Genomic DNA, 24,556 nt, shown 5'->3' with positions numbered 1-24,556 from the left:
TTTCACATGACTTCACATGACCCATCTTGTACAAAATATATCATAATTATGCCATAATTATATCATAATAATATCATTGTGAAGGATATGGGGTGCAGTGTCACACCACCAAACAGTAAACCCCCTTGTTTCCTCTACCCCCTGGCACACACCTTACCATTACCACAACTACCATATACCGCATACCACACACCACAATCTTAACTTGCTATGGATGCCAGCCTTCCATTACCCACTTTTATCAAACTATCCCTCCACCCCCTTCCCCAGCACAACACATTACATCCTAAACATCCACGAAAAATAGTGTTAGGAGTGGGTACTTTAGTAAAGAGTATATGGAAAAGGGAAGCTAGAGGGAAGGGCAGAGTTACAGTTACAGCACATGCAGTGTACAGTAGTTGTGGTGACAGTAAGGAATGTCTGTGGATGAACGACAGGGTATCTACTTTTTGGTGACTTCCCTTTTCATTTCCTTCCATTCTGGATTTGAGTCAGCTATGTTATGTGTGTAGCAAACCTAACTATTTCACAGTGAAGATTTTTGTATATTAATATTAAATAGTAATAAGATTATGCAATTAAAAAGCCAATTAAGAGTGTTTGTACCATAATTCTGAGCTACTGGAATGGTAAAAATAGATGTAAACCCTTGTTTCCATTTCCAAATTTTTAAATCCTTATTAATTACCACAATGAGTGTCCCTGAGGTGTACATAATCATTTTATAATAGTGTAATTAAGTCCCTTGGCCCATGCTTTGGGACTTTTACAGAATAAATAAAGCACCACAATCAGTACTGCATGTAATTTATTGCTTAGAAAGAAAAAATATTTTGCAGTCAACATACCATAATTTAACAGACATGGCCTTAAAAAAACCAAAATATCAGGCAATGATTTCTTAGGCCCCATCTTTACTGTCCTCCTACCATCTGATTCTCGTGTTCAGTAATAACCCTACCATACGTAGAGGTGATTCCATTAACACATATGTGAAGTCCAATTCTAGATATTGGTGGGGGTGTCAACACATATTGAAATTATGTGGCTTGATCTATTGTAAGCAGGGTAGGCCAGTAGCGCCTAAACCATAAACATGGATCAATAGAATGCAGGGAGACAAAGAAAAGCAGCAGATGGCAAGAGCATATGTACATGCATGGCATGTGTGTGCAGGGGAGTGGCGAGAGAGAAAATGAAACCCCCATTGTTCTAGGTATGCAGGGTGGGGAGAAGAGGTGAACCTGGAAGGATTTAGAGAAGACAGAGAGCAAGCAAAGGCATTATTTTACTCTCTGTGTGTGTGGTTCTCCCCTCTTGAATATCATCCCAAAAGCCTGAAAACCATAACTCCTGTCCTCACCAGGTCCTTGGTCAGACTAGGAAGGGACACTACCATTTGGAAAAGAGGACACAAACTACAAGCTTTGATAAACTTGTAGAAGATGCTCAGTTTAGCATTCTTCAGGGGGTGATTTTTCTACCATTTGTAACTGAATCTCCCCCTTCAAATTAGCTATCAGACTTAACTCATGAGAACTAGTCATAACACAAATGAGATGGGGGGGTTCAGTCATTTTAAAAAAGTTACTGTTGAACAAGAAGATTGTAAACTGCTGAAAAATTTTATTTCTTAGCTCTCCCATAAGTCAGAAAGGCAAACTGATTATCTTCAAACTAAAAGAACCAAATACATATTTTCATATGAGGTGAAATGGTTTTACAATTTAACAGAAGTATCTAAACTGCCTCAGTAAACTTTTATTTCTTTTTTAAAACCAGTAACATAAAAACAAAGAATAGTTCACAAATGATTTGAAAATGTATAGCTTTAGAGTCATGAACAATGCCTCACACTACAGTCAAAAGGTGGTTTCCATATATTTATTTCCTCTTTTGTCATCCCTCCTGCCCTCCCATTACACAAAATGCAGACCCCAGCCAATAAACAGATTCCTAATTGGGGTGACGCTTGTTCCCAGGTGCACTCTGCTAGGAACCTCACACCTAGCACTGAATAGTATTGCCACCCCTATTATGGGGGATTTAAAGAAATACTTCCATGTTTTATTTTGTATCCAAGACCCCCATATAATATTTGTACTTAACAGACATGTATTTGTATATTTAAAAACTGAGTACTCCTATACCACGCCAGACTCCTGAGTAACATCTCTTCTAACCAGTAGGTGGAGGTAGACACACATTAATGAATGAAGTGTAATTTTTGTCATCTTCATCTGATCCTGAACTTTCCCACTTTGAAAAAGTGTTTCCCAACATTAGGTAACAGCATTTTACAAACTTACCTTCATTGTGTTAGCAAAACTTTCCCTCACATTTAAAAACAAAACAAAAACAAAAAATATCAAAAGAGGGCAGAAAAAGGAGAGTCTCAAACAGTTACTAAAAGTTTGCAGGAATTCATTTTAGGTAAGTACACATTACAGTTTCTGCTTCATTTCTTTGCTTTTTGGGATTTTATCTACATTTGTGACATTACACATTTAAATTAATAATCTAATATGTGATGACAAACCACAAAAAACAATTATTTTAATAATGGTGAAATTTGTGTGATGCTAATATCATGCCCAACATATGTGTCTTCTTTCCTGTGATCACTTGAAAGTTGGAGGCTAAGACCAATCTTCTCTGCCCATTTAGCTCTACATTGAGAATACAAAGAAATGTAAAGCTACATTTTTTGTACAGGTTTCAGAGTAGCAGCCGTGTTAGTCTGTATCCGCAAAAAGAACAGGAGTACTTGTGGCACCTTAGAGACTAACAAATTTATTTGAGTATAAGCTTTTGTGGGCTACATCCGAAGAAGTGGGCTGTAGCCCACGAAAGCTTATGCTCAAATAAATTCGTTAGTCTCTAAGGTGCCACAAGTACTCCCATTTTTTGTACAGTAACTCCTCACTTAATGTAGTTATGTTCTTGAAAAATGCGACTTTAAGCGAAACAATGTTAAGCGAATTCAATTTCCCCATAAGAATTAATGTACTAGGGGGGTTTAGGTTGCAGGGAAATTTTCTTTGCCAGACAAAAGACATTAAAACTTATACTGTATATGTATATAAACAAGTTCTAATCAGAGGATTGTCTGGGGCACTGCTCATGAGCTTCTCCTAAAGCAACCGTGTCGATGTCAGGTGGGATATTTCCCAGGGAATGCCTTGCTGCTAAATGATGAACTAACACTCGGCTGAGCCCGCAAGGGTTAACATGTTGTTAATGTAGCCTCACACCCTACAATGCAGCACCAAGGGAGAGAGGAGACACAGCATGGCAGTGGCTGCAAACACTTCCCTGCGGAAACTGAACGTGATGAGGAAAACACACTATCCCACTGACACGCACCACTCCCTCCTCTGGACGGTGCATGCACAGCTGCAGAGGTACAGACTTTCCAAAGTGCCGGGGATGGGGGGTATTCAACCCCCAGCTCTGCCCCCAATCCAGCCCCCTCACCCCAAGCACGCTGCATCCTCACTCCTCCCCCGTCCCCCATCCCCCCCGAGAGGGAAACAACCAATTGCTGCAGGCGGGCACAGGAAGGGAGGGGGGAGTTGCTGATCTGCGGGGCCCGCCCTGGTCCCAAGTCCCCACCCACTAGCAGGTGGCGGCCAAAAGACATTATAAGCAAACATTGCGCAACTTTAAACGAGCATGTTCTCTAATAGATTAGCGATGGAACAATGAAACAACATTAACCGGGATGACTTTCAGTAAGGAGTTACTGTACATGTCTGTTTTGCTCTGAATTCTGTTGATAGAAGTGTGAAGTCCTGAAAGTGTTTGAGCACAACTAATTCAAAGCCTCTGAAAAAAATGTTAAAATTTGCTGTGGTCCATTGATATGGACTATAGCCATTATTTTGATAAGAAATGGCCCATATTTTTAAACTGGAGTGCCTAAAATCAAACTCCTAAATTCATACTCTGATACCTAAACACGTGGTCTAATTTTTCGAAGGTGCTGGGAAAGCTGATCTACTTGTGAAATCAATGGGAGCGACAGGTACTCGATGTCTTAGAAAATTAGGCCACTTTTATGCAGGTGCTATCTATATATTGAAGAGACAAGCCTTAGATATCTAGGTTTGAAAAATGTTGTCCAATTCCTTTTTTTCAGGTACAATTTTAAAAAATAATTTAGAAACAGCCTGCTGTAAAGTGAATTTAGATCAATTTTTGGATGATCATTCAACAGAATAATTTTGTTGCATACCTCTTAAGGAAGCATTGCAAACTAAATTAACTTTTATACTTAAAACATACTGCTTTTAAAAGAAAGTGTCACCAAAAACTGAAGCACTTTAAATGTACTCACTAAGAATTGAGAAATCTCAATTTAAATCTACAACCAAAATTAAAAATCGGAATGATTTAGAATATAATGTTTTATGCTTAACATATGTCATTACTAGAGCTGAGCAAGTAATACATTTTTCAGTTTGCAGGCCAAACCAAACAAATTTTTAAAATGGTTTTGTTTCACCTGAACAATTTTTTTCTTTTTGTTGATTCGTTTCATTTCCAGTTGTTTTACCTTTTATTTATTTTTGAAATAAATCCAGCTAAATTTCTAAAAATGTTTCAAAATGAAAAGCTGAAACATTTTGTTTTGAAAATGTTGAAAAGATGTTTTGACTTTAAAAAAATTCCCCCCTCCCTTTTTTTTTTAGCCAAAACTATTTACTGAATTCTACATGAATTCACAAATAATTCTGGTTGCCCTGTAACTGCAATTTTGGCAAAGAAACTATTCACCTGAAAAATGTTGCCCAGCTCTAGTCATTACTCAAATAACCATGATAAAAACCAAGGAGGAAACTTACAATTCGAAAACCATATAAAGCATTCCATCTGAACTGTATGTCTCCAATAATTCAACAATATGGGGATGCTTCAGCATGTGACAGATACTGGCTTCCCTCTTCAGATCTGTGGAAGATAATGAAAAGTGTTATATTAGTTGCCTTGATCACAAACAATACTAAGAAGTTAAAGATCAATTAGTAAATTAAAAAGGACATTCTTTGGGAAGGTTGACATCTGACATTATTTCCAAAATAGTCTTTAGCCTTTGTAACCAAAATTGGCAAGAGAGCAATGAGTCACTTTCTCTTTTCCGAGAGACTGTTTTTCTGGAAAGAGGTAACAATTTTTCTGAAACATTAGTAAAGGCACAAAATCGGATCTGTTAATGGGAAAGTACAACAGCAGCTGTTATTTCTTTTTCTAAAGTATAGAATTAGCTGATTATTTAAAAAACTATACACCATATTTTGAAAAATTGATTTACTCTACTACATACTAAGGTTCATTAGTTTTGTAATACCCAGCTACGCATGTGTAATCCACACTTCTGTCACTCTTCCTTTAAATGGTAGTAGTCAGGTTTATTGCCAGAAGAATACAACAGCTGTCCACTGACTCCAGCCAGTCTGGGCTAGAGGGGGGTAGGGTGGCCAGACAGCAAGTGTGAAAAATCAGGACGGCGATGGGGGTAAGAGGCACCTATATAAGACAAAGCCCCAAATATCGGGACTGTCCCTATAAAATCTGGACATCTGACCACCCTAGGTGGGAGTGTGGGGGGGCGTAGGTAGTCAAATCCTTGGAGCATGCTCAGTAGGACATTTCCAAGGGTGGTGGCCAACTCCACTCCCAAGTTTATAAGAAAAAAAAGGCATCAAACTTCAATTAGTTGAGACAGAGCCATACCTGAGGGGGGAAAGAGATTTCTCCCCTGAGGGCTGATGCTCACGCTCACAGGCCTGCTTTTACTAATTGCAGCAAGAAGATAACCACAAGGAGAAAGGTACCAGCCTATTCAAAGAACTGGGTGTTTGCTGCTTTTTCAGCTCAGGACAGTGTGTGGTGACATAAATGCCAAATCAGTGGTGCATGTTTTAAATGCTTAGGATTTGTGGCCTATGTACTTTTTGGTACTGAAGAAATCTGTACGTTTGATGCTATTATTTTTCTTTGCATATTATTTGTTGTATTGCTGTAATGATAAGATCATGTTTAGATTTATGAGGAGTCTTAGTTAACCCTCAAATTGTCGTCTTATAAACAACGTTTTTTTGTTTTAGTTTGTGCAGCTTTACTACATTGTTGTTTTTATTCCAAACTGGGGCAACTCAGGCTACAGGCATCCACGATGGTCCAACTTTGCATATTTATCTTATGTATTATTCTCCACAGGTGGATGTTCTGTCGTCAAAACAAACAGACTGACTATTCCTGCAGTAAAATGGAATTACAGTGGGTACTTATGTAATCAAAGTAGTACAGCAGAGGCCATTCAAAATCAGTCTCTCCAATCATTCCCCCACTATTAGCACAGATATACTCAAAAGATGCTTTGATGAATGATGCATTGGCAAGTGCTGACTTTTAATGATCAGCACTGTAAGAACACAGTTTTGGACACGGCAATTACTTTTAATTTAAATTCCCAGTTACGATCATTGAGTACATAGTGCCTCATTTTGATAGGTTTCGGAAATGTACCTTGGAACACAAAAGCTATGTACAATCAATAATATTTCCTTTATTATTTACTCAAATAACCTTCAGAACAAATAAGAGCACTTGGAAGCTTAAACAATACATAAACACTTCTACTGGGAGAAAACCAAATTAAGTTTGTAATCATTACTATATCCTCTGGAAGAACAGCTCCATTTTAAAAACAACACAAGAGTGTGGATGAGATCCTCAGCTCCACTCTGGTCCATTTAAGACAGGTAAAACGGCTAGTGCCACTTAAAGGGCTCTAAGAATTCAGCTATCACTAAGGAAGAATTCACCCCGAGCAGGAACAGAAGAAAACAGCAGGCACAGGATGAGGACCTGAGGACCCCCTAACAAGCCCGGATGGGAGGGGTGTGTTGGGACGGGGCTGGAAACAGGCGGAGAATGTCAGGGGCAGCGCCCAGCACTGCAGAGATGCTGAGCAGTGCTACAGCCAGTAGGGCAGCCCGGAGTAACTGCAGTAATTTAGCCCCTGGAGCAGCCCAGGACTGGGAAGCACCTCTTCCCTCTGGGAGGCAAATTTGTGCTTCACCTCCCAAAGGCACAGCACAGACTCTTACCCACAATTTCTTGGGGTCAGTCAAAGATATTTAATCCAGCAATATCCAGAAACTGCACGCTACTCTGAAAAATTGACAGACATACATACAGATGCTCTAATACCATGGTGGTAACTGTAGTATAAAAACCTAGATAGGGACCCACCTCCAGTTAAGGATGCACTCACTGTCTCTGCAAACAAACACACACATATTTTTCAAGTCAACTTTAATGAAGCTGTATATTGTATGCTAGTCAGGATTCTGTGAACATTCACCTGAGTTTTAATAGCATGTTTTAGTTGAAAATAAATGAATTTTGGATTAGGGGCAAACGTGATTTTTTTCACGTAAGTCATTAATGCCCAGTATCCTTAAGTGACTTTCCTATTACATGCAATCCTATACAGTCCCTACAGAGGAAGGGGGGTGAGCAGGCAGCAACAGCTGCAAGTGAGTGTGACAGAGTAACAGAATGCTGCAGGGGCTGGCTGGCTGTCTCAGCCTAGGAGTAGGGGTGCCTAGGCCAAGTGGAACTTACCCAAAATTTGCAAGGGAAGAACTCAATTTAAGTAAGATTTGTGTGTAGGCCTTTTTTTGTTACTTTAACCCATTTCTCTGACTACTGTGTTCCTGTTAATTAATAACACTTTGTTTTGAAAATGCTGAACTGTATCACTGCATATATTTTCTGGTCATAAAGCTCCTAAGAGAGAAGGTTACTGAAAGAAGCCAAACCAATTTGGTCTTCCTAAATGAGCCATGGTGAGAAATCGGGGCGCTGAAACCTACGGATCCAGTTTAAGAGTAGCAAAGTCATGGGACTCCTTAAGTGCATTGGAGGCCCAGAGCCTGTCCCTGCAAAGGGTCACTCATGAGAGACTGCAGAAAGGTACAAGAAATAGCACACACTGTGATCCATGACAGACACATTCCTAGTATTTTACAAATATGTATATTTAGATTCTAGAACCTCAAAAAAGGCACCATCTAATTATGCTATATATGGTATGTGTGAGACACACTACCCTGGAACTAGGTACTTAATTGATGTGCAAGACTAAATTGTAAAACTGTGCTTACTCTAATAAATGGAGCCCCACCCTGCTATTTTGGGTCCTATGAAAATCAGGTCGCACAGACATCAGCCCAGAAACAGCAACTGAGAAAAGTGACACAAAATAAAATGGTTGACAATTCTGAGCCAGGAGCCCATCAGGACTCTCCAGAAAGCAAAAGTACCCCCAGCACCCCAAAGGTCTGCCTAACCTGTATGCCTGAGAAGCAGCCAGCTGGTGATAGCCAGGCCAGAGAAGAGAAGGAGGAATGACTGGGCTAGGAGCTGTACTGGCACACCATACCTTAGAATGCACATGGCTAGAACAGTCCTGACATGCATGCTGAGCCCAGCACATTGCTTGGGGTAAGGCAGTTGGCAGTATCAGGAGGAGGAAATACAGCCTCTCAAGTTGCTTTTGGTCAGAAAGGTAAAGAAGGAACCCTAATTGTATTGTATTCAGTTTGGAGGATTGTTATTTGAGAGAGGAAGCAACTGATTATTGCTTTGGGAATTAGTTATTTCTTTGCATACACCAAATTACTCCTGACTCCCATGCTTTTTTCTTTTATTCCTGACTCTGCTACAGCCAGTCTTTTAATTTCATGCTTTCATTTCTCCTAAAAATGTTTCTTCGTCCTTGATTTCTATAAAAGACAATAACTAACTGCCTTAAAGGGCATCTGGGATGCATATTTATTTATTCACCTAGACTCTCACAGGAGACACTGTAAATTATCCATAATTTAACACAATCAGCAAGTTTAGAGCTGCTACCTGCACTCAAACCAAGCAGCACAAATAACCCAGGGCCCACTGGTTCTAAAATGGGCCACAGAGACACTTAGGAACAAATTGACTCTGCTAATCTTGGAGAAATGAGGCCAGAGATTTTTGGGGGTGGGGGAGGAAAAGGGGGAAGAGTTGTGGCTACAGAAATTTTTTTTTTTTAATTACCATTTAGGACTGATCTCTCAGCATCAGATTTAAGTACAGCAAAGTTTGCTAGTGTTCATAGGAGCTTAAAAATGTAGGATACTCCAGAGAAGATTATACTCCTGAGAGTTACTTAGTAGTGATAAACATGCTAAAGACTTCCTTTCCAGAAAAGAAGAAAACAAAACAGGTACATGAACAGTTAGAAAAAGAGTGACTTGTAAGATCAGAATGAGTCTCTGGGCACAGATGATCTTCTAATCTACCACCAGTTCTAGTTCTTTAAAAAACATTAATGCCATTTTATTTATAAGATTTTATATTTTGGTTCTGAAATATCCTGGACCTATAGGGAATTCTTCAGGAAATCTTAAAGGAGTATTAATCAGTCTTAAGGAAGAGTTGCCTATTGCAGATAATTGCCTTAAACCTTTTGCTGCTACCATGTTTATTTATTTATTTTTTTTAAATAGAGAGTAACAAATCTTAGAGTCAACTTTTTACAATGCATGCACTCAGAACAAAAAGAGATGGGCGAACCACTCAAAAATAAGTACTTTTATTCCATTACTTGAAAATTAGATAAGTCTCTCTTTCCCCTGTAACTTTCCACCATTCCACTTACTCCTATCAAAAGTATTTATTGGGGAAGGTGGCAGCCAACAAGTTAAATAAAGGTCAAATAAATTTTGGGAGAAGCCAGGGCTTTTTGGGATGGTAGGAGCTGTGTCAGAAGAAGGGAGACTATGGCAACTTTAATGACTGAGGAAGAGGAGAAATTCAAAAGATTTGGCAATTCAAATTAGCACGAAAACTTTGGAGTTTCACCAGTCAAAGCGGGCGTATTTAACACAATGGCTTTCTTCAGACTTCAACCTGCCACTTCAAAGGTTTCTAAATGGAGAAAACATTTTAGAAAGTACAGAAAGCAACATTTAAGTTAAAGTGCATTTTTATTAATGCAGCCATATTATCAGGGCCGGCTCCAGGCACCAGCGAAGGAGGCAGGTGCTTGCGGCGGCACGTCCGGGTCTTTGGCGACAATTTGGCGGCAAGACCCTCAGTCCCTCTCGGAGGGAAGGACCCACCACCGAATTGCCGCCGAAGAACGAAGCGGCGTGGTAGAGCTGCCACCGAAGTGCCGCCGATCACAGTTTAATCTTTTTTTCCCCTCCTCGCTTCGCCACTTGGGGCGGCAGAAGAGCTGGAGCCGGCCCTGCATATTATTTATGATAAACTGGCCAACCTGCAATTTGTATATATAGACAACATTCTCAACTCTTACCTTTCTGGCTAGATAAGGCTGCCTACTCTCTCCTTGTACTGTTTGTGTGGACAGGAACAAGAGTCTTGATACCAAGGAAGATAATGGTAAACCACTATTACAAAAGTACATCTTTCACTGGTTTTCTCTCTCAACAATTTGAAAATAGTTATTCTGTACACTGAAAAGAAGAATTTAGAGAAGATTTTGAAGAGAAAGAAAACAAAAGTACATAATTTAGTGAATAAATTATGGGGTGTTAATTATGGGATATATAGTCTTATGTGCTAGTGGGTGGTACGTTTCACTTTTCATTTAATTGCAAACTATCAAACATTTGGAAATACAGGATATAGTGCTGTGTCCCATAAATAACAGAAATAAAAATGTAGGTATGAACACAGGCTTGGCATCATCAAAAGTGCAGTACATAACACAAATGAACAGAGTGTGAACAAAAAAGAACTTTTCTCCAAATGAGAATCAATGATTTGCTAATAGAAAATTCAAAATCCTCCAGACTTAAAAAGACAAAGGCAGCAACATTAACTTTAGTGCATGGACTACATTTAGAATCCCTGCCTGTGCTGATCTTTATTTTCAGGGAGTGGAATATGGAGGAATTTTTTTTTCCTTTACTATACCTGCAACAATTGAACGGCAGGAAAATAAGTGGTTTAAATAAGATGACGACACAACTGGAAGTGGTTTTACTCAGCAGGTGATCTGACAGCACACAGAGTGAAGCATATAAAAGATCAAGAAATTACAAATATAAAAACAAAAAAACAGATTTAAAAGCTTCTACTTGACCAACGAACATGTTCAAGCTGGTAGGAAGACTTCAACGGCAGATAGCGGAGTTGCAGATTACAGTATTTATCAGTGATGTAACTACAAGTTGACAATTTCAGATGAAGTAGTAGATATTTCCCCTCTGAGAATAAAAACATCTGAAAATTTTTAAGAGTGCTAGCCTCTTCACTATTCACAGAGAATTAACAAGGGGAAAAAACCCACACTTGTGTCTCTTTTCCTACCTTTAACTTGAATGAACTAAATCAGAAGAGGAATAAATATATTCAAGTCCCTCTTCTCAGCAAAAGAAAAAATTCTGCTTTTTTTTCTCATCAAAGCAGTTCTTGAATTTTCAATATATAATTGAGATTAAGAAAAGTAATTTGAAACGTTTGTTTTTCTTAAAAACCCAGAGTCCACATGACTCATATAAACTTTAAAAAAAACATGTCAGAACTAGAGCAATCATCTTAAAAAGGGATGGTAGAGACTGGAAGGCACTACCACATCCCAAAAAACTACAATGCATTTTATTCATTTAAAATAAAGTAGGAAAACCTGTTCACCATTTTATAAAGTGGACTTTAAGTAGAAGTCATATACTTCATGAAAACTTAATACAAATCTTGAACATACTTTATTTAAAATACATTTTTATAAACAGAATAAGCACGAATAAGGAGTTTTACAGGTTTCTTGGATTTCTTTTATCACACTTGTAAACGTGCAAATTTACCAAATTCAATACAGTAACAAATACATTCTATAAAATAAAATATTTGTTGCTAGAATTAATCACAGCATGTTATCAAGTTTATGTAAATCTGAAAAAAAAAACATACATTATAACTACAGATTTCCCATTGGGGGGCAACACAGATCATAATATGAAATTGTTATTCAGACAATAGATCACCACTGAACCCATCTAGTTATGCTATATATGGTATGTGTGAGACACACCACCCTGGAACTAGGTACTTAATTGATGTGCAAGTGTCTTTTTTAAAAAAAAGCAGAGAATTAAATTTACTCTTATCTCTAGCCAATTTTCAACTTTCTTATTGGTCCAGAGAACACAGAATAGACTCATGGCATAAAAACAGAACATTTATTCCACCTCTCTAAATAATTAACATACGCCCAAGACCATCCACTTACTAGGTCATCAAGATTTTGTAGAAGAATATTCTCCCTCTGCACTCCCCATAAGTCATTCAAAGCTGATGATGCCACCAAAAAATTGTTATATTATACTGTATAGAACAATTAAGTAAATTACAGGGCTATAATTTCACCAGAGGTGGTTGTGATTTCAAACATCATTGGCACAGCAGCTATAGAAATAGTGTTTAATGTTGTCTACATTGGCTGGTTGCTTGCCTGTGTAATAATCTTAGAATGTTATAATTCTGCATTAGCAGTGGTGATTTTTTTTGGGTGCATGTGCGCAAGACAAACAAGAATGATAGATTTAATACCTCCCCACCACAGACAGTGCAATCCACTTAATAGGGATGTCTCCCACAAAAGCAACTTAAATTCTATGAATCTTAGGTGACCTGAAAAGGACTGATTTTTGTTTAATCATTCATGTACTTTTTGTTTTCTTGTGATTTTTAAGGTAGGCTAGAGGGGCCAATTACCCTATTAGGTGGCAACCTGAGGGGGCATTAAGACTGGGACAGAAGCCTTAATTAGTTAAGCAGTTCACTAGTGCAGGAACAGGCAGAGCCTATATAAACCAGGAGGTTGACAATAGAGGAGGCTGCTGGGAAAGGCTGCAGTCTCTCCCCCTGGGAAGAGGGAGGAGTGTTTGGAGGCTGCAGAGATGCGTAGACTGCAGTTGCTCCCTCAGAGGAGGGCGTGGTGAAGCGGGCAGACCCAAAGATGGAAGGGAGAGTCAGAAGGTTAGGACAGGGCTCAGGGAAATGCAGCAAGGTACAGGGCAGAGTGCTGACTACAGGGTGCCTGAGCTGGAACCCAGCAGAGAGGGTGTACCCGGATTCCCCAACCACCCACTGGGGAAGAGGCATCGGCACGGCAGTGAGTAAGAAGACTGCCTGAGCCTGTTTCTGACAAAAGACTTCCCTAACCCCGGAAGGGGGAACCACAATAGTGACCTAGATGGAGGGCTGAAACACGAGGAGGCTGCAGCAGCCCTTGGGGCAAGAGAGGGGCTTCAGACAAAGAGACAGAGGCAGAGGGACAGTGTGCAACTGCAGGAATGGGTGCCATACCTTCAGTGAATAGAGCACCACATCACAGGGGGTGGAAGCGGATTTGCTTCACTGGGATTTGCTTCTCAAGCTAGTCTGACAAATGTCATTTTGTGCATTTTCAGAGCACTGCACAAGGTCCACTCTTAGGCATCCAAATGTAAGGTGGTGATTGGGGAAGATAGGGAGGGGAATTGTTTTTTGTGGTATTGTCCTTTTGCTTTTGTCTTTGATATGAAGTCTATGCACAAGAGACATTGTGCACCTGCATTCTGAATTACATGGATTGGGTATATTTTATAAAAGTAAACCAAGAGCAGCTAATAATTCACACCTTCAGCGCTAAAATAATTACTGCTTTGTAAAACCACAATGCTGAAAGGGAAACATAATTAGCTGACTTTTTGTTTTAAAAAGGATCTTAATCTCCTCTCCCCAAGAGCTAAAAAAATGATGGGTCTGTCTAAGCTAACCACCACTATGTTGGAGGATGTCATTATAACATAATGGGATGCCTTTACCCAGTGAAAATGAGTTTTAGACTTGCAGTGTAGACATGACAGAGCCACATCTCTATCAGTCTTGAACTATTCTACAGCCTTGCTGAAGTCCAGTGCTATAACATGGTTCTCTCCCTGTCTATGCTGCATAACCAACACTATGTTTTAACATATCAGAGTACTACCATGCTGTAACTGGGTTTCCCAGCATGAAGGTAATTACAATGTAGATGGGACTTTAAATCACCACAGTTATCAGCTGCTCACCATTCTTTAGCAGAAAAAGTTTTATCTTGAAATACAGTTTATTTTGTTACTGGATTTTGTCTTCTGCTTTCTTCAACCCAAGTCAGGAAAACAGTAAGAATATTAGAATCGACAAAAACTTTCATTTTACCACAAACAATTCCATTCATGTGGCACTCATGCTGTCTTTGGACACCATAGGGATAAAAGTATGGCATATTGCAAAAAGTCATTTTTCAATAAATACAATACCCTACTCAGATTATGGCCATGAGCAAGAAAAAGAGGAGTATTTTCCAAAATAATTAATTTAAATGAAATTCTGCAAAAATAAATTTGCCACATGTCAAAGAATCTACATGCCAAGTTTAAACTTGAAGACAATTAAAACTGCCTGTTATAAATCTTTCAAAGAGGCAGTTCACAATGAAAAAAACCGACTGAACCTCTACTGGTTGTGCTGCCAAATACATTTCTCCTATTGATCGATTTCACTGCTTTTTGTAACTGCCACCTCTCCATTAGCTTCCTATTCAGAGTAGTGATAACATTCATATATTAAAAATTTCACCACAAACAGAGGTCTATTAAAATCAATGAAACCACATTAACACTGTCTAGTTTGGAAAAATGCTTTAAGTTGCTACAGAGCCAGCAGCCATGTGTGATAATTTACTTCAGATAAAGAATGAATTTTGTCAGTACAAAAAAAAAAATCAACTAGAGTAAGACACTTAATCTCACATGGCAATAAACTCAAAAGTTAGGAAATGCCAAATTAATGTTGCATGCACAACCTTACCTTTCTCCCCTTGTAAGCACTGATACTCAAATTACATGATCAGATATACCTCCCCCCCCCCAAACCATATAACCTTAGAGATTATAGAACCCCAGCACTAACTAGCTGACCCCTGACTCAGATCTGGTTTCTTTGGTGCAAACAATGTTTACAGAAATAAGAGTGTTAAAACTAAGGCACACAGAGCGTTGATAATGAAGCAGAGCAGCCCAACTGCTTCTCCAGTGCCTTCTCTACTCCAAATCATGAGGAAAAGATCCTAAAGCAGAAGGGAAGGACAGAGTGTAATAAAATATTGATAGGGACCACACATCTCCAAGAACTTTAGTTATTATAGAAGGTAAGCAACCTTTCTTTCTTCTTTGAGTGCTGATATACTACACTGTGGGTGACTAACAAGCATTTCTCATTGAGGAAGAAGGTGTGAGGACCACTGCAGTATTGATGACCAAAGGACCGCTGAGACAAAGGATGCATCATTTGTGGAAGCTTGCACTAGGGCATAATGTCTTGTGAAAGCATGCAGCGAACCCATGTTTCCATTTAATAGATGTCAACTAGTGGAACTCTTTGAAGTGATGCTACCAAAGCTATCTTGGCTCTGGTAGAGCAGGCTCTCACCATGTGGAAAAGGACTATCTGCTAACTGGTAGCACAGCAAAATACAGCCTGAAATCCACATAGAAAGCCTTTGAGAAGGCTTGCTTTTCCCTTCATCCATTCTGCCAAGGAAACAAACAGCCTAAGCAATTTCCTAAATGATTTTGTTCTTTGTAGGTAGAATGGCAGGTTTATTAGGGTTGTGAAGTCCATTAATAAGGCCATTCTGGAGCCAGCCAGATTCATGTGGCATACTCCAGCAACATGTGCACCTACTCCCAAGAAGGCAGAAAAGAAATATTTTGTCCCAGCCAGGGGAGCAGAGTTTTTGTTCCCACATCCTGCCCCAAACACTTTAGTTATTCAGGTTGCCACTGAAAGGAGTAGGCAACAGCACTGAAGGTCCGTTTTTTCGGATAAAGAGGCTACATTATTGGACCTCCTCAGAAGAAAAGTATTTACTTCAATTGTCAGGCATTACTTTCAAAGTATGAATGTTTTCATTTACTTAAAATTTTTGGAATTCAGAGACAAGCTTCATAAGGAGGTAAGAGCACAATTTCAAGCCCTGATTGAGGTGCATAGATTGATTGAAAGATCACCCCTACAAGCCTCAGTAGATGCAGTTGAAACAGCCTCATGATCCATGGTGACTGCTGTCATCATCCATCAGGGAGCCCTGGCTCTATTCCTCTGAACTTCCCTGGGGAATCCCATCTGCAGCGGAACTTGCTCTTTGACGGAATCAACTTAGTGATAGTCATTACTCCCATGGAGACTCAAGACCAACCCTCCACTCCAGGGGGATATACATGCCAGAATCAGAGGAAATATCGTAGGCAACCTTACAATCCTAAAGCAGCACCCCAATCCTTCCGCCACCAGAGGAGGTATGAACAGCCACAAAAGCAACAGAGGATGAAACAGAACAAACAACACTCCTCCTTCCAGCCATAACCTCTTTCTAGTTCTTATGCTATACCAAAGCTATAATGTTTGGATTACAAACACTACTGGGGGAATGTCTGTCAAAAAATATTTCCAGCTGAATGGAAGAAAACAACTTCATGAAAACATTACAGCTGGGCCCAGATTTTTGTAACATAATAAAACCCATTTATCTCTTTCACTCAGTAGCATGGCTCCCTGCATCCTTTCCTGATACTGCTAAACTCTAGTACATTGCTAACTGGGGCACTGTGGAGTAATGTGTCTGAAATTAATTCTCTAGCCAGTACTGAGGACCAGTCTCTCTTAGGTGATGAGGGGCCACTAAGAGTATAAGGTTGCTAAGCTTCTTCCAACAGGAAGATCCCACAAAATTGATACTGGCTGAATGGTTAGTCATTCCATAATTTTTTCAAAAAACAGATTTGTTGCCACTTAGAATTAGGATTTAAGACTATTTCTCCTAGAAATTGTTACACTCTACATCTGAGAATATTGAATTGTATTAAATACAAATCTAGATAGTCTTCTTGGCTGGTGACTTTTATTTGCCTTTTCTTTAAGTTCTAAAAGTTTCTGTAAATCTTTTAAGGTGAAATGTCAAATGCCTGAGGATCACAGCGGTCCTTATAAATATACGACAAGAATCATAAAGATGATCCAAGTTTTGTGTTCTCTCTACTGATGGCAATTTTTCAAAGGCAGGATTGCCTGAAGGTCTTTGAACTACTGTGATTTTGGAGGTAGCTTGTCAAACTTTCGGAAAAGTGACAAATGTTTTCGCAATGTGCAGTGATAGTCAAAATATTTTGCATATCCCATATTGGTCTCAGAGCTGTGTTTAAAAACAAAAACACTAAAGGTATGCGAACTCTACGTGTAACTATTAAATACACTAATTTCTCCCACCAAAAAGACAGCTTTATATTCCTAAAGTTTATGCTTCATGCAGAATATCAGCCAGCCACCTGTAAAGATCAAGAAGGGATTCTCACCTCCCCTGCAATGTATTCTGGGAGTGTTTTTTGGTCTCCTTTCTCTGAAAGATTAGAAATGGCTATAGCTGGAGACGGAACACCGGATCGGGTGGACAAGTGCTCTGACGTGGCGCCAAGCATTCTCTCTCCTGGATACATAGCTGGTTTGTTCTTCCTCACATGTGCAGGGTCCGATAGCAAAATATGGGGTCATTAAGGAATTCTCTCCCAGGTCAGATTGTCAATGACTTGGGGTTTTTTTTCACCTTCCTCCGCAGTGTGTGGATGTGCATCACTTGCCAGAATTATCTGGGTATTTCTGACTTAATGATTTCCCTACCTTTGCAGGAACTTTGGGCATTGGTGCACCTCAGTCCCTCCTATTCTCTCCCGGCAGCACATAACAGTCGGGTCTCCTAAGGGCTGTAATAGTTTGATCTAATTTCATTGGTTGTGTTTAGTGTGCAGGCATTGGGTGGTGTTGGTGGCCTGTAATATACAGGATGTCAGACTAGATGTGGTGATCCCTTCTGGCTTTAAATTCTATGATTATGACAAAAATTAGTGAAGATCAGATCCGGAGCAGATGATTGATTATGAAAGGTTTCAAGACTATGTGGGTGATTTCATAGCTAAGGCCAGGTCTACATTTAAAACTTACACCAGCATAACTATGTTGGCTAGGGGTGTGAAAAAAACCATACGCCCAGCAACATCGACAGAACCTCCAGTGTAGAGGGAGCTACGCTGACAGAATAGAGCTTCTGTTAGCATAGCTAATGTCATTTGGGGAGATAGTACTCCCATACCAGCAGAAAAACTGTTAGTGTAGACCTCTCTACAATAGGGGGCTATGGAGTGTTGACATAACCTAAGGTTGTTACTCATTAAATCTGTTTATAACAGAAATAATCAGTCCTTCTCCCTCTTAACCCTATCCTCTTCTTTTCTGCTTCAAATTTCTCACGTGGTCTCTTGCAAAAGATTATTTTAGAGGGAACAGTTAGTGGCACCTATATTTAGGTTACCTAACACTTTCCTTTATAAAAAGATTCTTGCAATCTTCTTTTTGAGAAGATCTAACACTTCCATTGTTTGTGGCAGAACTTTAAAATTTATTAGGAAGAAATCCCTGGGGGCAGAGAATTGCCTTTTCTTTATTCCATACAGGTTTAGCAGAGTTACAAACTTTTGAAAAACCACTACCCATGTCATCTGTGATGTCAGCAAAATTTTGGCTGCATTCCAAAATAATGAAACAAGACCATTCTAATCTAGGCCAGGTCCACATACCACCAAAGCAGCAGCAGCAGCAGACGACACTGCACTCTCAACCCTGGAAGCATACAGCCTGGCTTTTGAAGGAGTAGCTGTAGTGGGCGAGAGATGGAGCAACAAGATGGGAAAGAACTGGACTGCACTCTGACAATCCCCCTAGGCCCAGCAAATTGCCACAGTGGCCCATCTGTCACTGCCTCTGTTGAGGGAAAGGGAGGATGAGCCACGCTGGGCCAGGGTCTCTCCCCTGGAAACAGCATATGACCCAGTGGCCTGTCTCTCTTCTGGAATAGCAACATTCTTCTCCCATTAGCGAATATAGTTAGTTTTGTAGCTCAATTAGAAGAGTTCTGTGCAGTAAATGTTGAAGGTTCACGGTTCCACCCCGCTCATGATATAGAATGGGGGTGGTGGTGTTACAGATGCATATGAAGGCATTTGAGGATGCAGAGAGGATGGGGAAGGATATTTACAAGATGTTGGTGCCCAGTGAGTCAGACCTTCGTTATTAATATCTGAAGCAGAAAATGTTGCCAGCTTTACCTGAGCCCACCATTAAGAGCTTCTTTAGTATAGCAGGCACTATAGTCTCCAGTGGGCACACACACATCTCCTGACGTGGAATGTGGAAAGGATTTCCGTTCATCAGTTTTCATCAATAGATCTCAAGATGCTTGACAGAGGGGAAGAGTAGATGGGGAAAAGGTGGCACAGAGGGGGGCAAATGACTCGCCCAGGATCACTCAGCAGGCCACTGGCAGAGCTAGGAATAGAATGCAGGTCTTCTGAGTTCAAGTCCAGTGTTTTTTTGCCTAGGCCACACTGCCTCTGACAGACACTGGCTTCTCCAAGAACACACCCTGAGCATGACAGAAGACATAAGCAACTGCCTACTGGAAGAACCCTGAAGCCATGGCTGGAGATGGGGAGGAGGATGAAGGCACTGCTGAAAGGATTTTCATGCTTCATGCCTCCCTGGAGGCTGGGAGGGAGTTGGGAGAAGTTGGGTAGGGACATACTTCCCTTCCCCTCCCTTCACCCCCCACCACTCTTTAATTTGTTTGGTTTCAAACTAAATGTGGAAAGTACAACTTGTTTTGCTCTTTATTAGTTTTGTTTACCATTGTGTGTGGTGTTTACTGTTCACAGAACGAACAATTACTTACCCCACAGTAAGCATGGTTCTTCAAGGTGCTGTAGTCAGTGTGGACATAAAGGGCAGAACAGCTGCGACCCTCCCTCAGATCTCTTGTAATTCAAAACTGTATTGATTGAGAATTCCAAAGAGTGGGGAGGGAGGGTGTTTCATGGGCTCAACACTGATTAAAACATTTTGAAAAACAGCAATTACTGTAGGGTAACCAACCATTCACTCTTCTTCCACATTAAATGGATTAAAAACTGGCTGACAGATGTCAAAATGTAATTGTAAAAAAGGAATCCTCTTCAAGCAGGTATGTTTCTTGTGCAGTCCTGCAGGGATCAGTTCTTGTCCCTAAACTATGTAACATTTTTACCAATGACATGGAAGAAATAAAAATTTGCAGATGACATAAAAGTTGGGGGAGTGGTAAATAACGAAGAGGACAAGTTACTAATAAAGAGTGATACGCATCAATTGGTAAGCTGGGCTCAAGCAGACAATGTATATTTTAATGTGTCAAAATGTAAAGTAAACAAAGAAACAAGGAATGTAGGCCAAATTTACAGGACAGAGGATTCTATCCTGGGAAACAATGACTCTGAAAAAGACTTGGGCATTCTGGTGGACAATCGCTGAACATGAGCTCCCAGTGTGATGCTGTGAGCAAAAGAACTAATGTGATCCTTAGATACATAAAACCAGGGGAATCCTGAATAGGAGTAGAGAGGTTATATTACCTCTGTATTCAACACTGGTCCAATCACTGTTGGAATACTGTGTCCAGTTCTGGTATCCACAATTCAAGATAAACTGACATTGACAAATTCAGAGAAGAACCACAAGAATGATTAAAAGGATTAGAAAATACGGAGAACAAAATGGGCTCTTTAATCTAGCAGATAAAGGTATAACAAAAAAGCCAATGGCTGGAAGTTGAAGCTACACAAATTCAGACTGGAAATAAAGCTCAAGTTTTTAACAGAGAGAGTAATCAGCCACTGGAACAATTTACTAAGGGTTGTGGTGATTTCTCCATCACCAGCAATTTTAAAATGAAGATTGGATGTTTTTCTAAAAAGATAGGCTGTAGTTCAAACTGGAATTAAATTTGTGGAAATTTTATGGACATGTTATGCGGGAGGCCGGACTAGCGGATCACCAGTGGTCCCTTCTGACCTCAGAATCAGAGTATGTGTCAACATAGATCCTGCTGTAGGTGATCAGCAAGCAGTATTGCCTCAGAAGAGTGGGACTGAGGAGCTTCAGCTGCATCAAACAGTGATTCTAGTACTGCTTTTCTGAACTTGGCATATGACCTAGCCACTAAGTCCAAGGCACAGTGTTTGAAAAAAACAAAGTAATGGTTCTTCCATGTTACCACCTTACAGATTTCTGGTATGGTCACACTTCTTGAAGCAGGTGGAGGATGCTGCTTGTCCTCTGGAGGAGTGAGCCTTGATGTTCAGTGAGAGAGGACACCAGCCAACTGGTAACATAGTGAGATACATTGTGTTACCCATTTCAATATCTGTGAAGAGACGGCTTGACCTTTAGAACATATGGCTATAGATATGAAAAGACAAAAGCAACAATCTGAATGGTTTGATCCTGCCAACATAATAAAGCAGGGTCCTAGACATAACTAGTACAGTATATGCAATTCCTTTTCTGCTAGTATTGAGTATGGCTTCAGGCTGATGACAGGTAGGTTTCAAGTATCAGAGGGGTAGCCGTGTTAGTCTGAATCTGTAAAAAGCAACAAAGGATCCTGTGGCACCTTTAAGACTAACAGAAGTATTGGGAGCATAAGCTTTCGTGGGTAAGAACCTCACTTCTTCAGATGCAAGGTAGGTTGTTTGACCAGATAAAAATATGAGAACACTTCTGGAATACACTTTGGGTGAGTCTTAGCGCTACCATGTCCCTATGGAACAGCGGGGGGGGGGGGGGGGGGTTCAGCCATAAGTGCTTGAAGCTCATTCACTCTTCTGGCAGGACTGAGAGCCACCAGGAAGACTGACTTTAGAATGAGATGGTAAAGGGAGCATTTAAGAGAGGTTCAAAAGGAGGCTCCCTGGGCCTCAGGAGGACTAAACTGAGGTCCCAGGCAGGAACAGAGTTTCTGATTGCTGGATAAGTGCATAGTAGTCCCTTGAGAAACTTCTATACCATAGGGTGAGAAGACCAAGACTGACTGTACAGATGGATGGCAAGCTGACATTGCCTGTAGGTGGGTCTTAATAGAGCTGAACAAAACTCTGGCCTGTTTTAAGTGCAATAAGTAGTTGAGGATTTTTGGCATCAATGACTAGACCATGTTGGGCCACCCATATCGAGAACCTTTTTCATTCAGTTGGGTACATCCTGCTGGTAAATAGTCTTTTGCTCTGAACCAAGATTTCCCAGACTCGTAAGGAGCAGTCCTATCTGTGGTACTTAACCAGCCAACAGTCATGCCATCAGGTGCAGTGACTCTAGGTCTGGATGGAGTATCTGAGCTATGGCGCTGTGAGATCAGGTCCGGATAGCCTGTAAGCTTGATAGGAGGTTGAATGGATATTTATAACAGGTCTGTCAACCAAAACTACCTTGGCCAATATGGGGCAATGAGAAAGACCGTGGTTCTATATCTCCTGATTTTGGAGATTCCCCTGATTATCAGGGTAAATGGCAGGAAGCAGGCCTCTGCTGCACTGTAGAGGAAAGAATCTAGTAGCAATCCTGAGATTAGTCCTCTCTTAAAGCAAAAGTTCTGACATTTGGCATTTGCCTTGGGGGCAAACAAATCTATGAGGAGGGTTCCCCAGTGGCAGAGCACTGATTCTATGACAGACCTCTGCAAGGACCATTTGTGGCTGGTTACTGACTGCCTGCTCAGGAAATCCATTGGGTTGTTGCTGACTCCCACAAGATGAAGGGCCATTGGGGTCACTGCATTCAGTTGGCATCATGACCAGAAGTTGAGGGCTGACAGACTAGGAACGGGTGCCCTCCTATTTATGTAGTATGTGGTTGTCATGTTGCCTGAAGATTCGCACTACTGAGTTTTAGAGAACAGACAGTAATGCCACATAGGCTAGTCTGATAGCTCTAAGCTCAAGGACATCCTCATCATGCCATCTGGACACTATGTCCCTTGAAGCTGCAGGTGACCCAAATGGGTCTCCTAGTCTGTCCCTGATGCGTTCCTGGACAAAATCTTCATCAGGAAAGGGCCTGAAAAGCATACCTTTTTCCATGCATTTGTGGGATCCAAGCACTAAGCCAGCTCTGTAATTAAGTGCTGGGACACTCCAACTTTTCTGTCTATTCAATGACTGACTGACGAATAGACCAAACCAAGCCAGAGCCACTTCACTGTGGATGAAGTCTGGCAAACAGCCTCAAGTGCATGCATGCCAATGTGACCTAACACTGTAAGACAAGTCTATTCAATTGCTGTCTGATTTTATACAAGTTGGAGAATGAATGATTTTAACAACTGGAACCTGTCCTCCAGCAGGTACACCTTTTCTGATCTGGAGTGAATCATGGTTCCTATGAACACTATTGTTTATGATGGGGTGAGCAATGATTTTTCGTAGTTCACAAGGAGGGCCCACCTGAGTGAGTAGGAATAACGAGCATTCCAGCCTCATCACTGTGATTTGCCTCTGCTGTGATTTGCCTCTGATCAGCCAGACTTCCTCACACGAGTGGATGTGAATATCCTTGGTGCTGTGGAGAGTCCAAAAGGCTCCAAAAGAGTCCAAAAGTAGTATGTGTCTTGCAAGTCAAGTGCCATGAACTAATCTTGAGCCTTAAGACATGGAATGATTGAGGCAAAAGTTACCAGTGTGAATCTGGAGGTGGCATATATATTTTGTCATTCCAAATCAAAAGAACAACAAATTTAGAAATTCTCTGTGAACAGAATTATCATTTTCTAGCCAGCTCTACTTATCAGCATAAACTGTATGAGAAACAGGGCATACCCAAATCATCTTACTAAGAGTAGGAAACTGAAAAAAGCATAAAGACCAAGACACTTTTCAAAAACAAACAGCTCAGATACCATAATGATGAGCACAGTCTAAAAATGTAGACAGATACATTACACAAGTGACCAACAGGAAGCTTTAGAAACATGCAAAACCAACACGCACTAATTTACAGCAGTGAGGAGTGAGCCATTTGTTTGAAGCATTAATGCAGGGAAGAGAAACGGAAGTTATAAATTATGTTCAGCTCTTTGCAAAGTATACAAAAGCACCAGAAATGAAAGGAGGTAGAAGGGGAGTGGAAAGTCTAGGAGGTCCCACTTCCACAGTGAAAGAAGTCTTTAAGAATTGCAAGATCCACAATGTCTTCTAGTGCAGCTTATCCTTCAAAAGCCAGTGGAATGCTATCGCTCAGTCCACATTCAGGTACTGACACTAAAATCAGGTAGATAAAGTGGCTGAGGTAATACTTGTATTGGACCCATTTGCTGGGCTGGGATTCCTGCCCCTCCAATCTTCCACGGAAGTTGGCCCAGTAAAAGATATTACCTCACCTACCTTGTCTCTCTAATATCCTGGGACCGACATGACTACAACTACATTGCATACTGAAAACTGGTGGTAGCTCTTAGGGAAACTGAACCCTGTTTTCTGCTATCAGTGCTCCATACTCACTCTTTCTAGATTGCTTTTTGAAGCAGGTTTTTTTT

At 40.5% G+C, this 24,556-nt stretch overlaps 1 protein-coding gene across 12 annotated transcripts in view; it reads right to left on the bottom strand.

Annotated features, from left to right (window-relative positions):
• Positions 1-24,556, bottom strand: part of CASK (calcium/calmodulin dependent serine protein kinase) — a 414,387-nt gene that overhangs the window by 209,963 nt on the left and 179,868 nt on the right. For all 12 annotated transcript variants that reach the window (XM_054005578.1, XM_054005605.1, XM_054005628.1 and 9 more), the window contains exon 3: positions 4,851-4,956. In XM_054005578.1, the coding sequence (XP_053861553.1) occupies positions 4,851-4,956 (106 nt within the window). The remainder of the gene's footprint in view (positions 1-4,850; positions 4,957-24,556) is intronic.

Source organism: Malaclemys terrapin, chromosome 1, assembly GCF_027887155.1.
Source record: "Malaclemys terrapin pileata isolate rMalTer1 chromosome 1, rMalTer1.hap1, whole genome shotgun sequence".
NCBI lineage: Eukaryota > Metazoa > Chordata > Testudines > Emydidae > Malaclemys > Malaclemys terrapin.
Note: the sequence above shows the minus strand (reverse complement) of the source record. Positions and strands in the feature narration are given on the sequence as shown.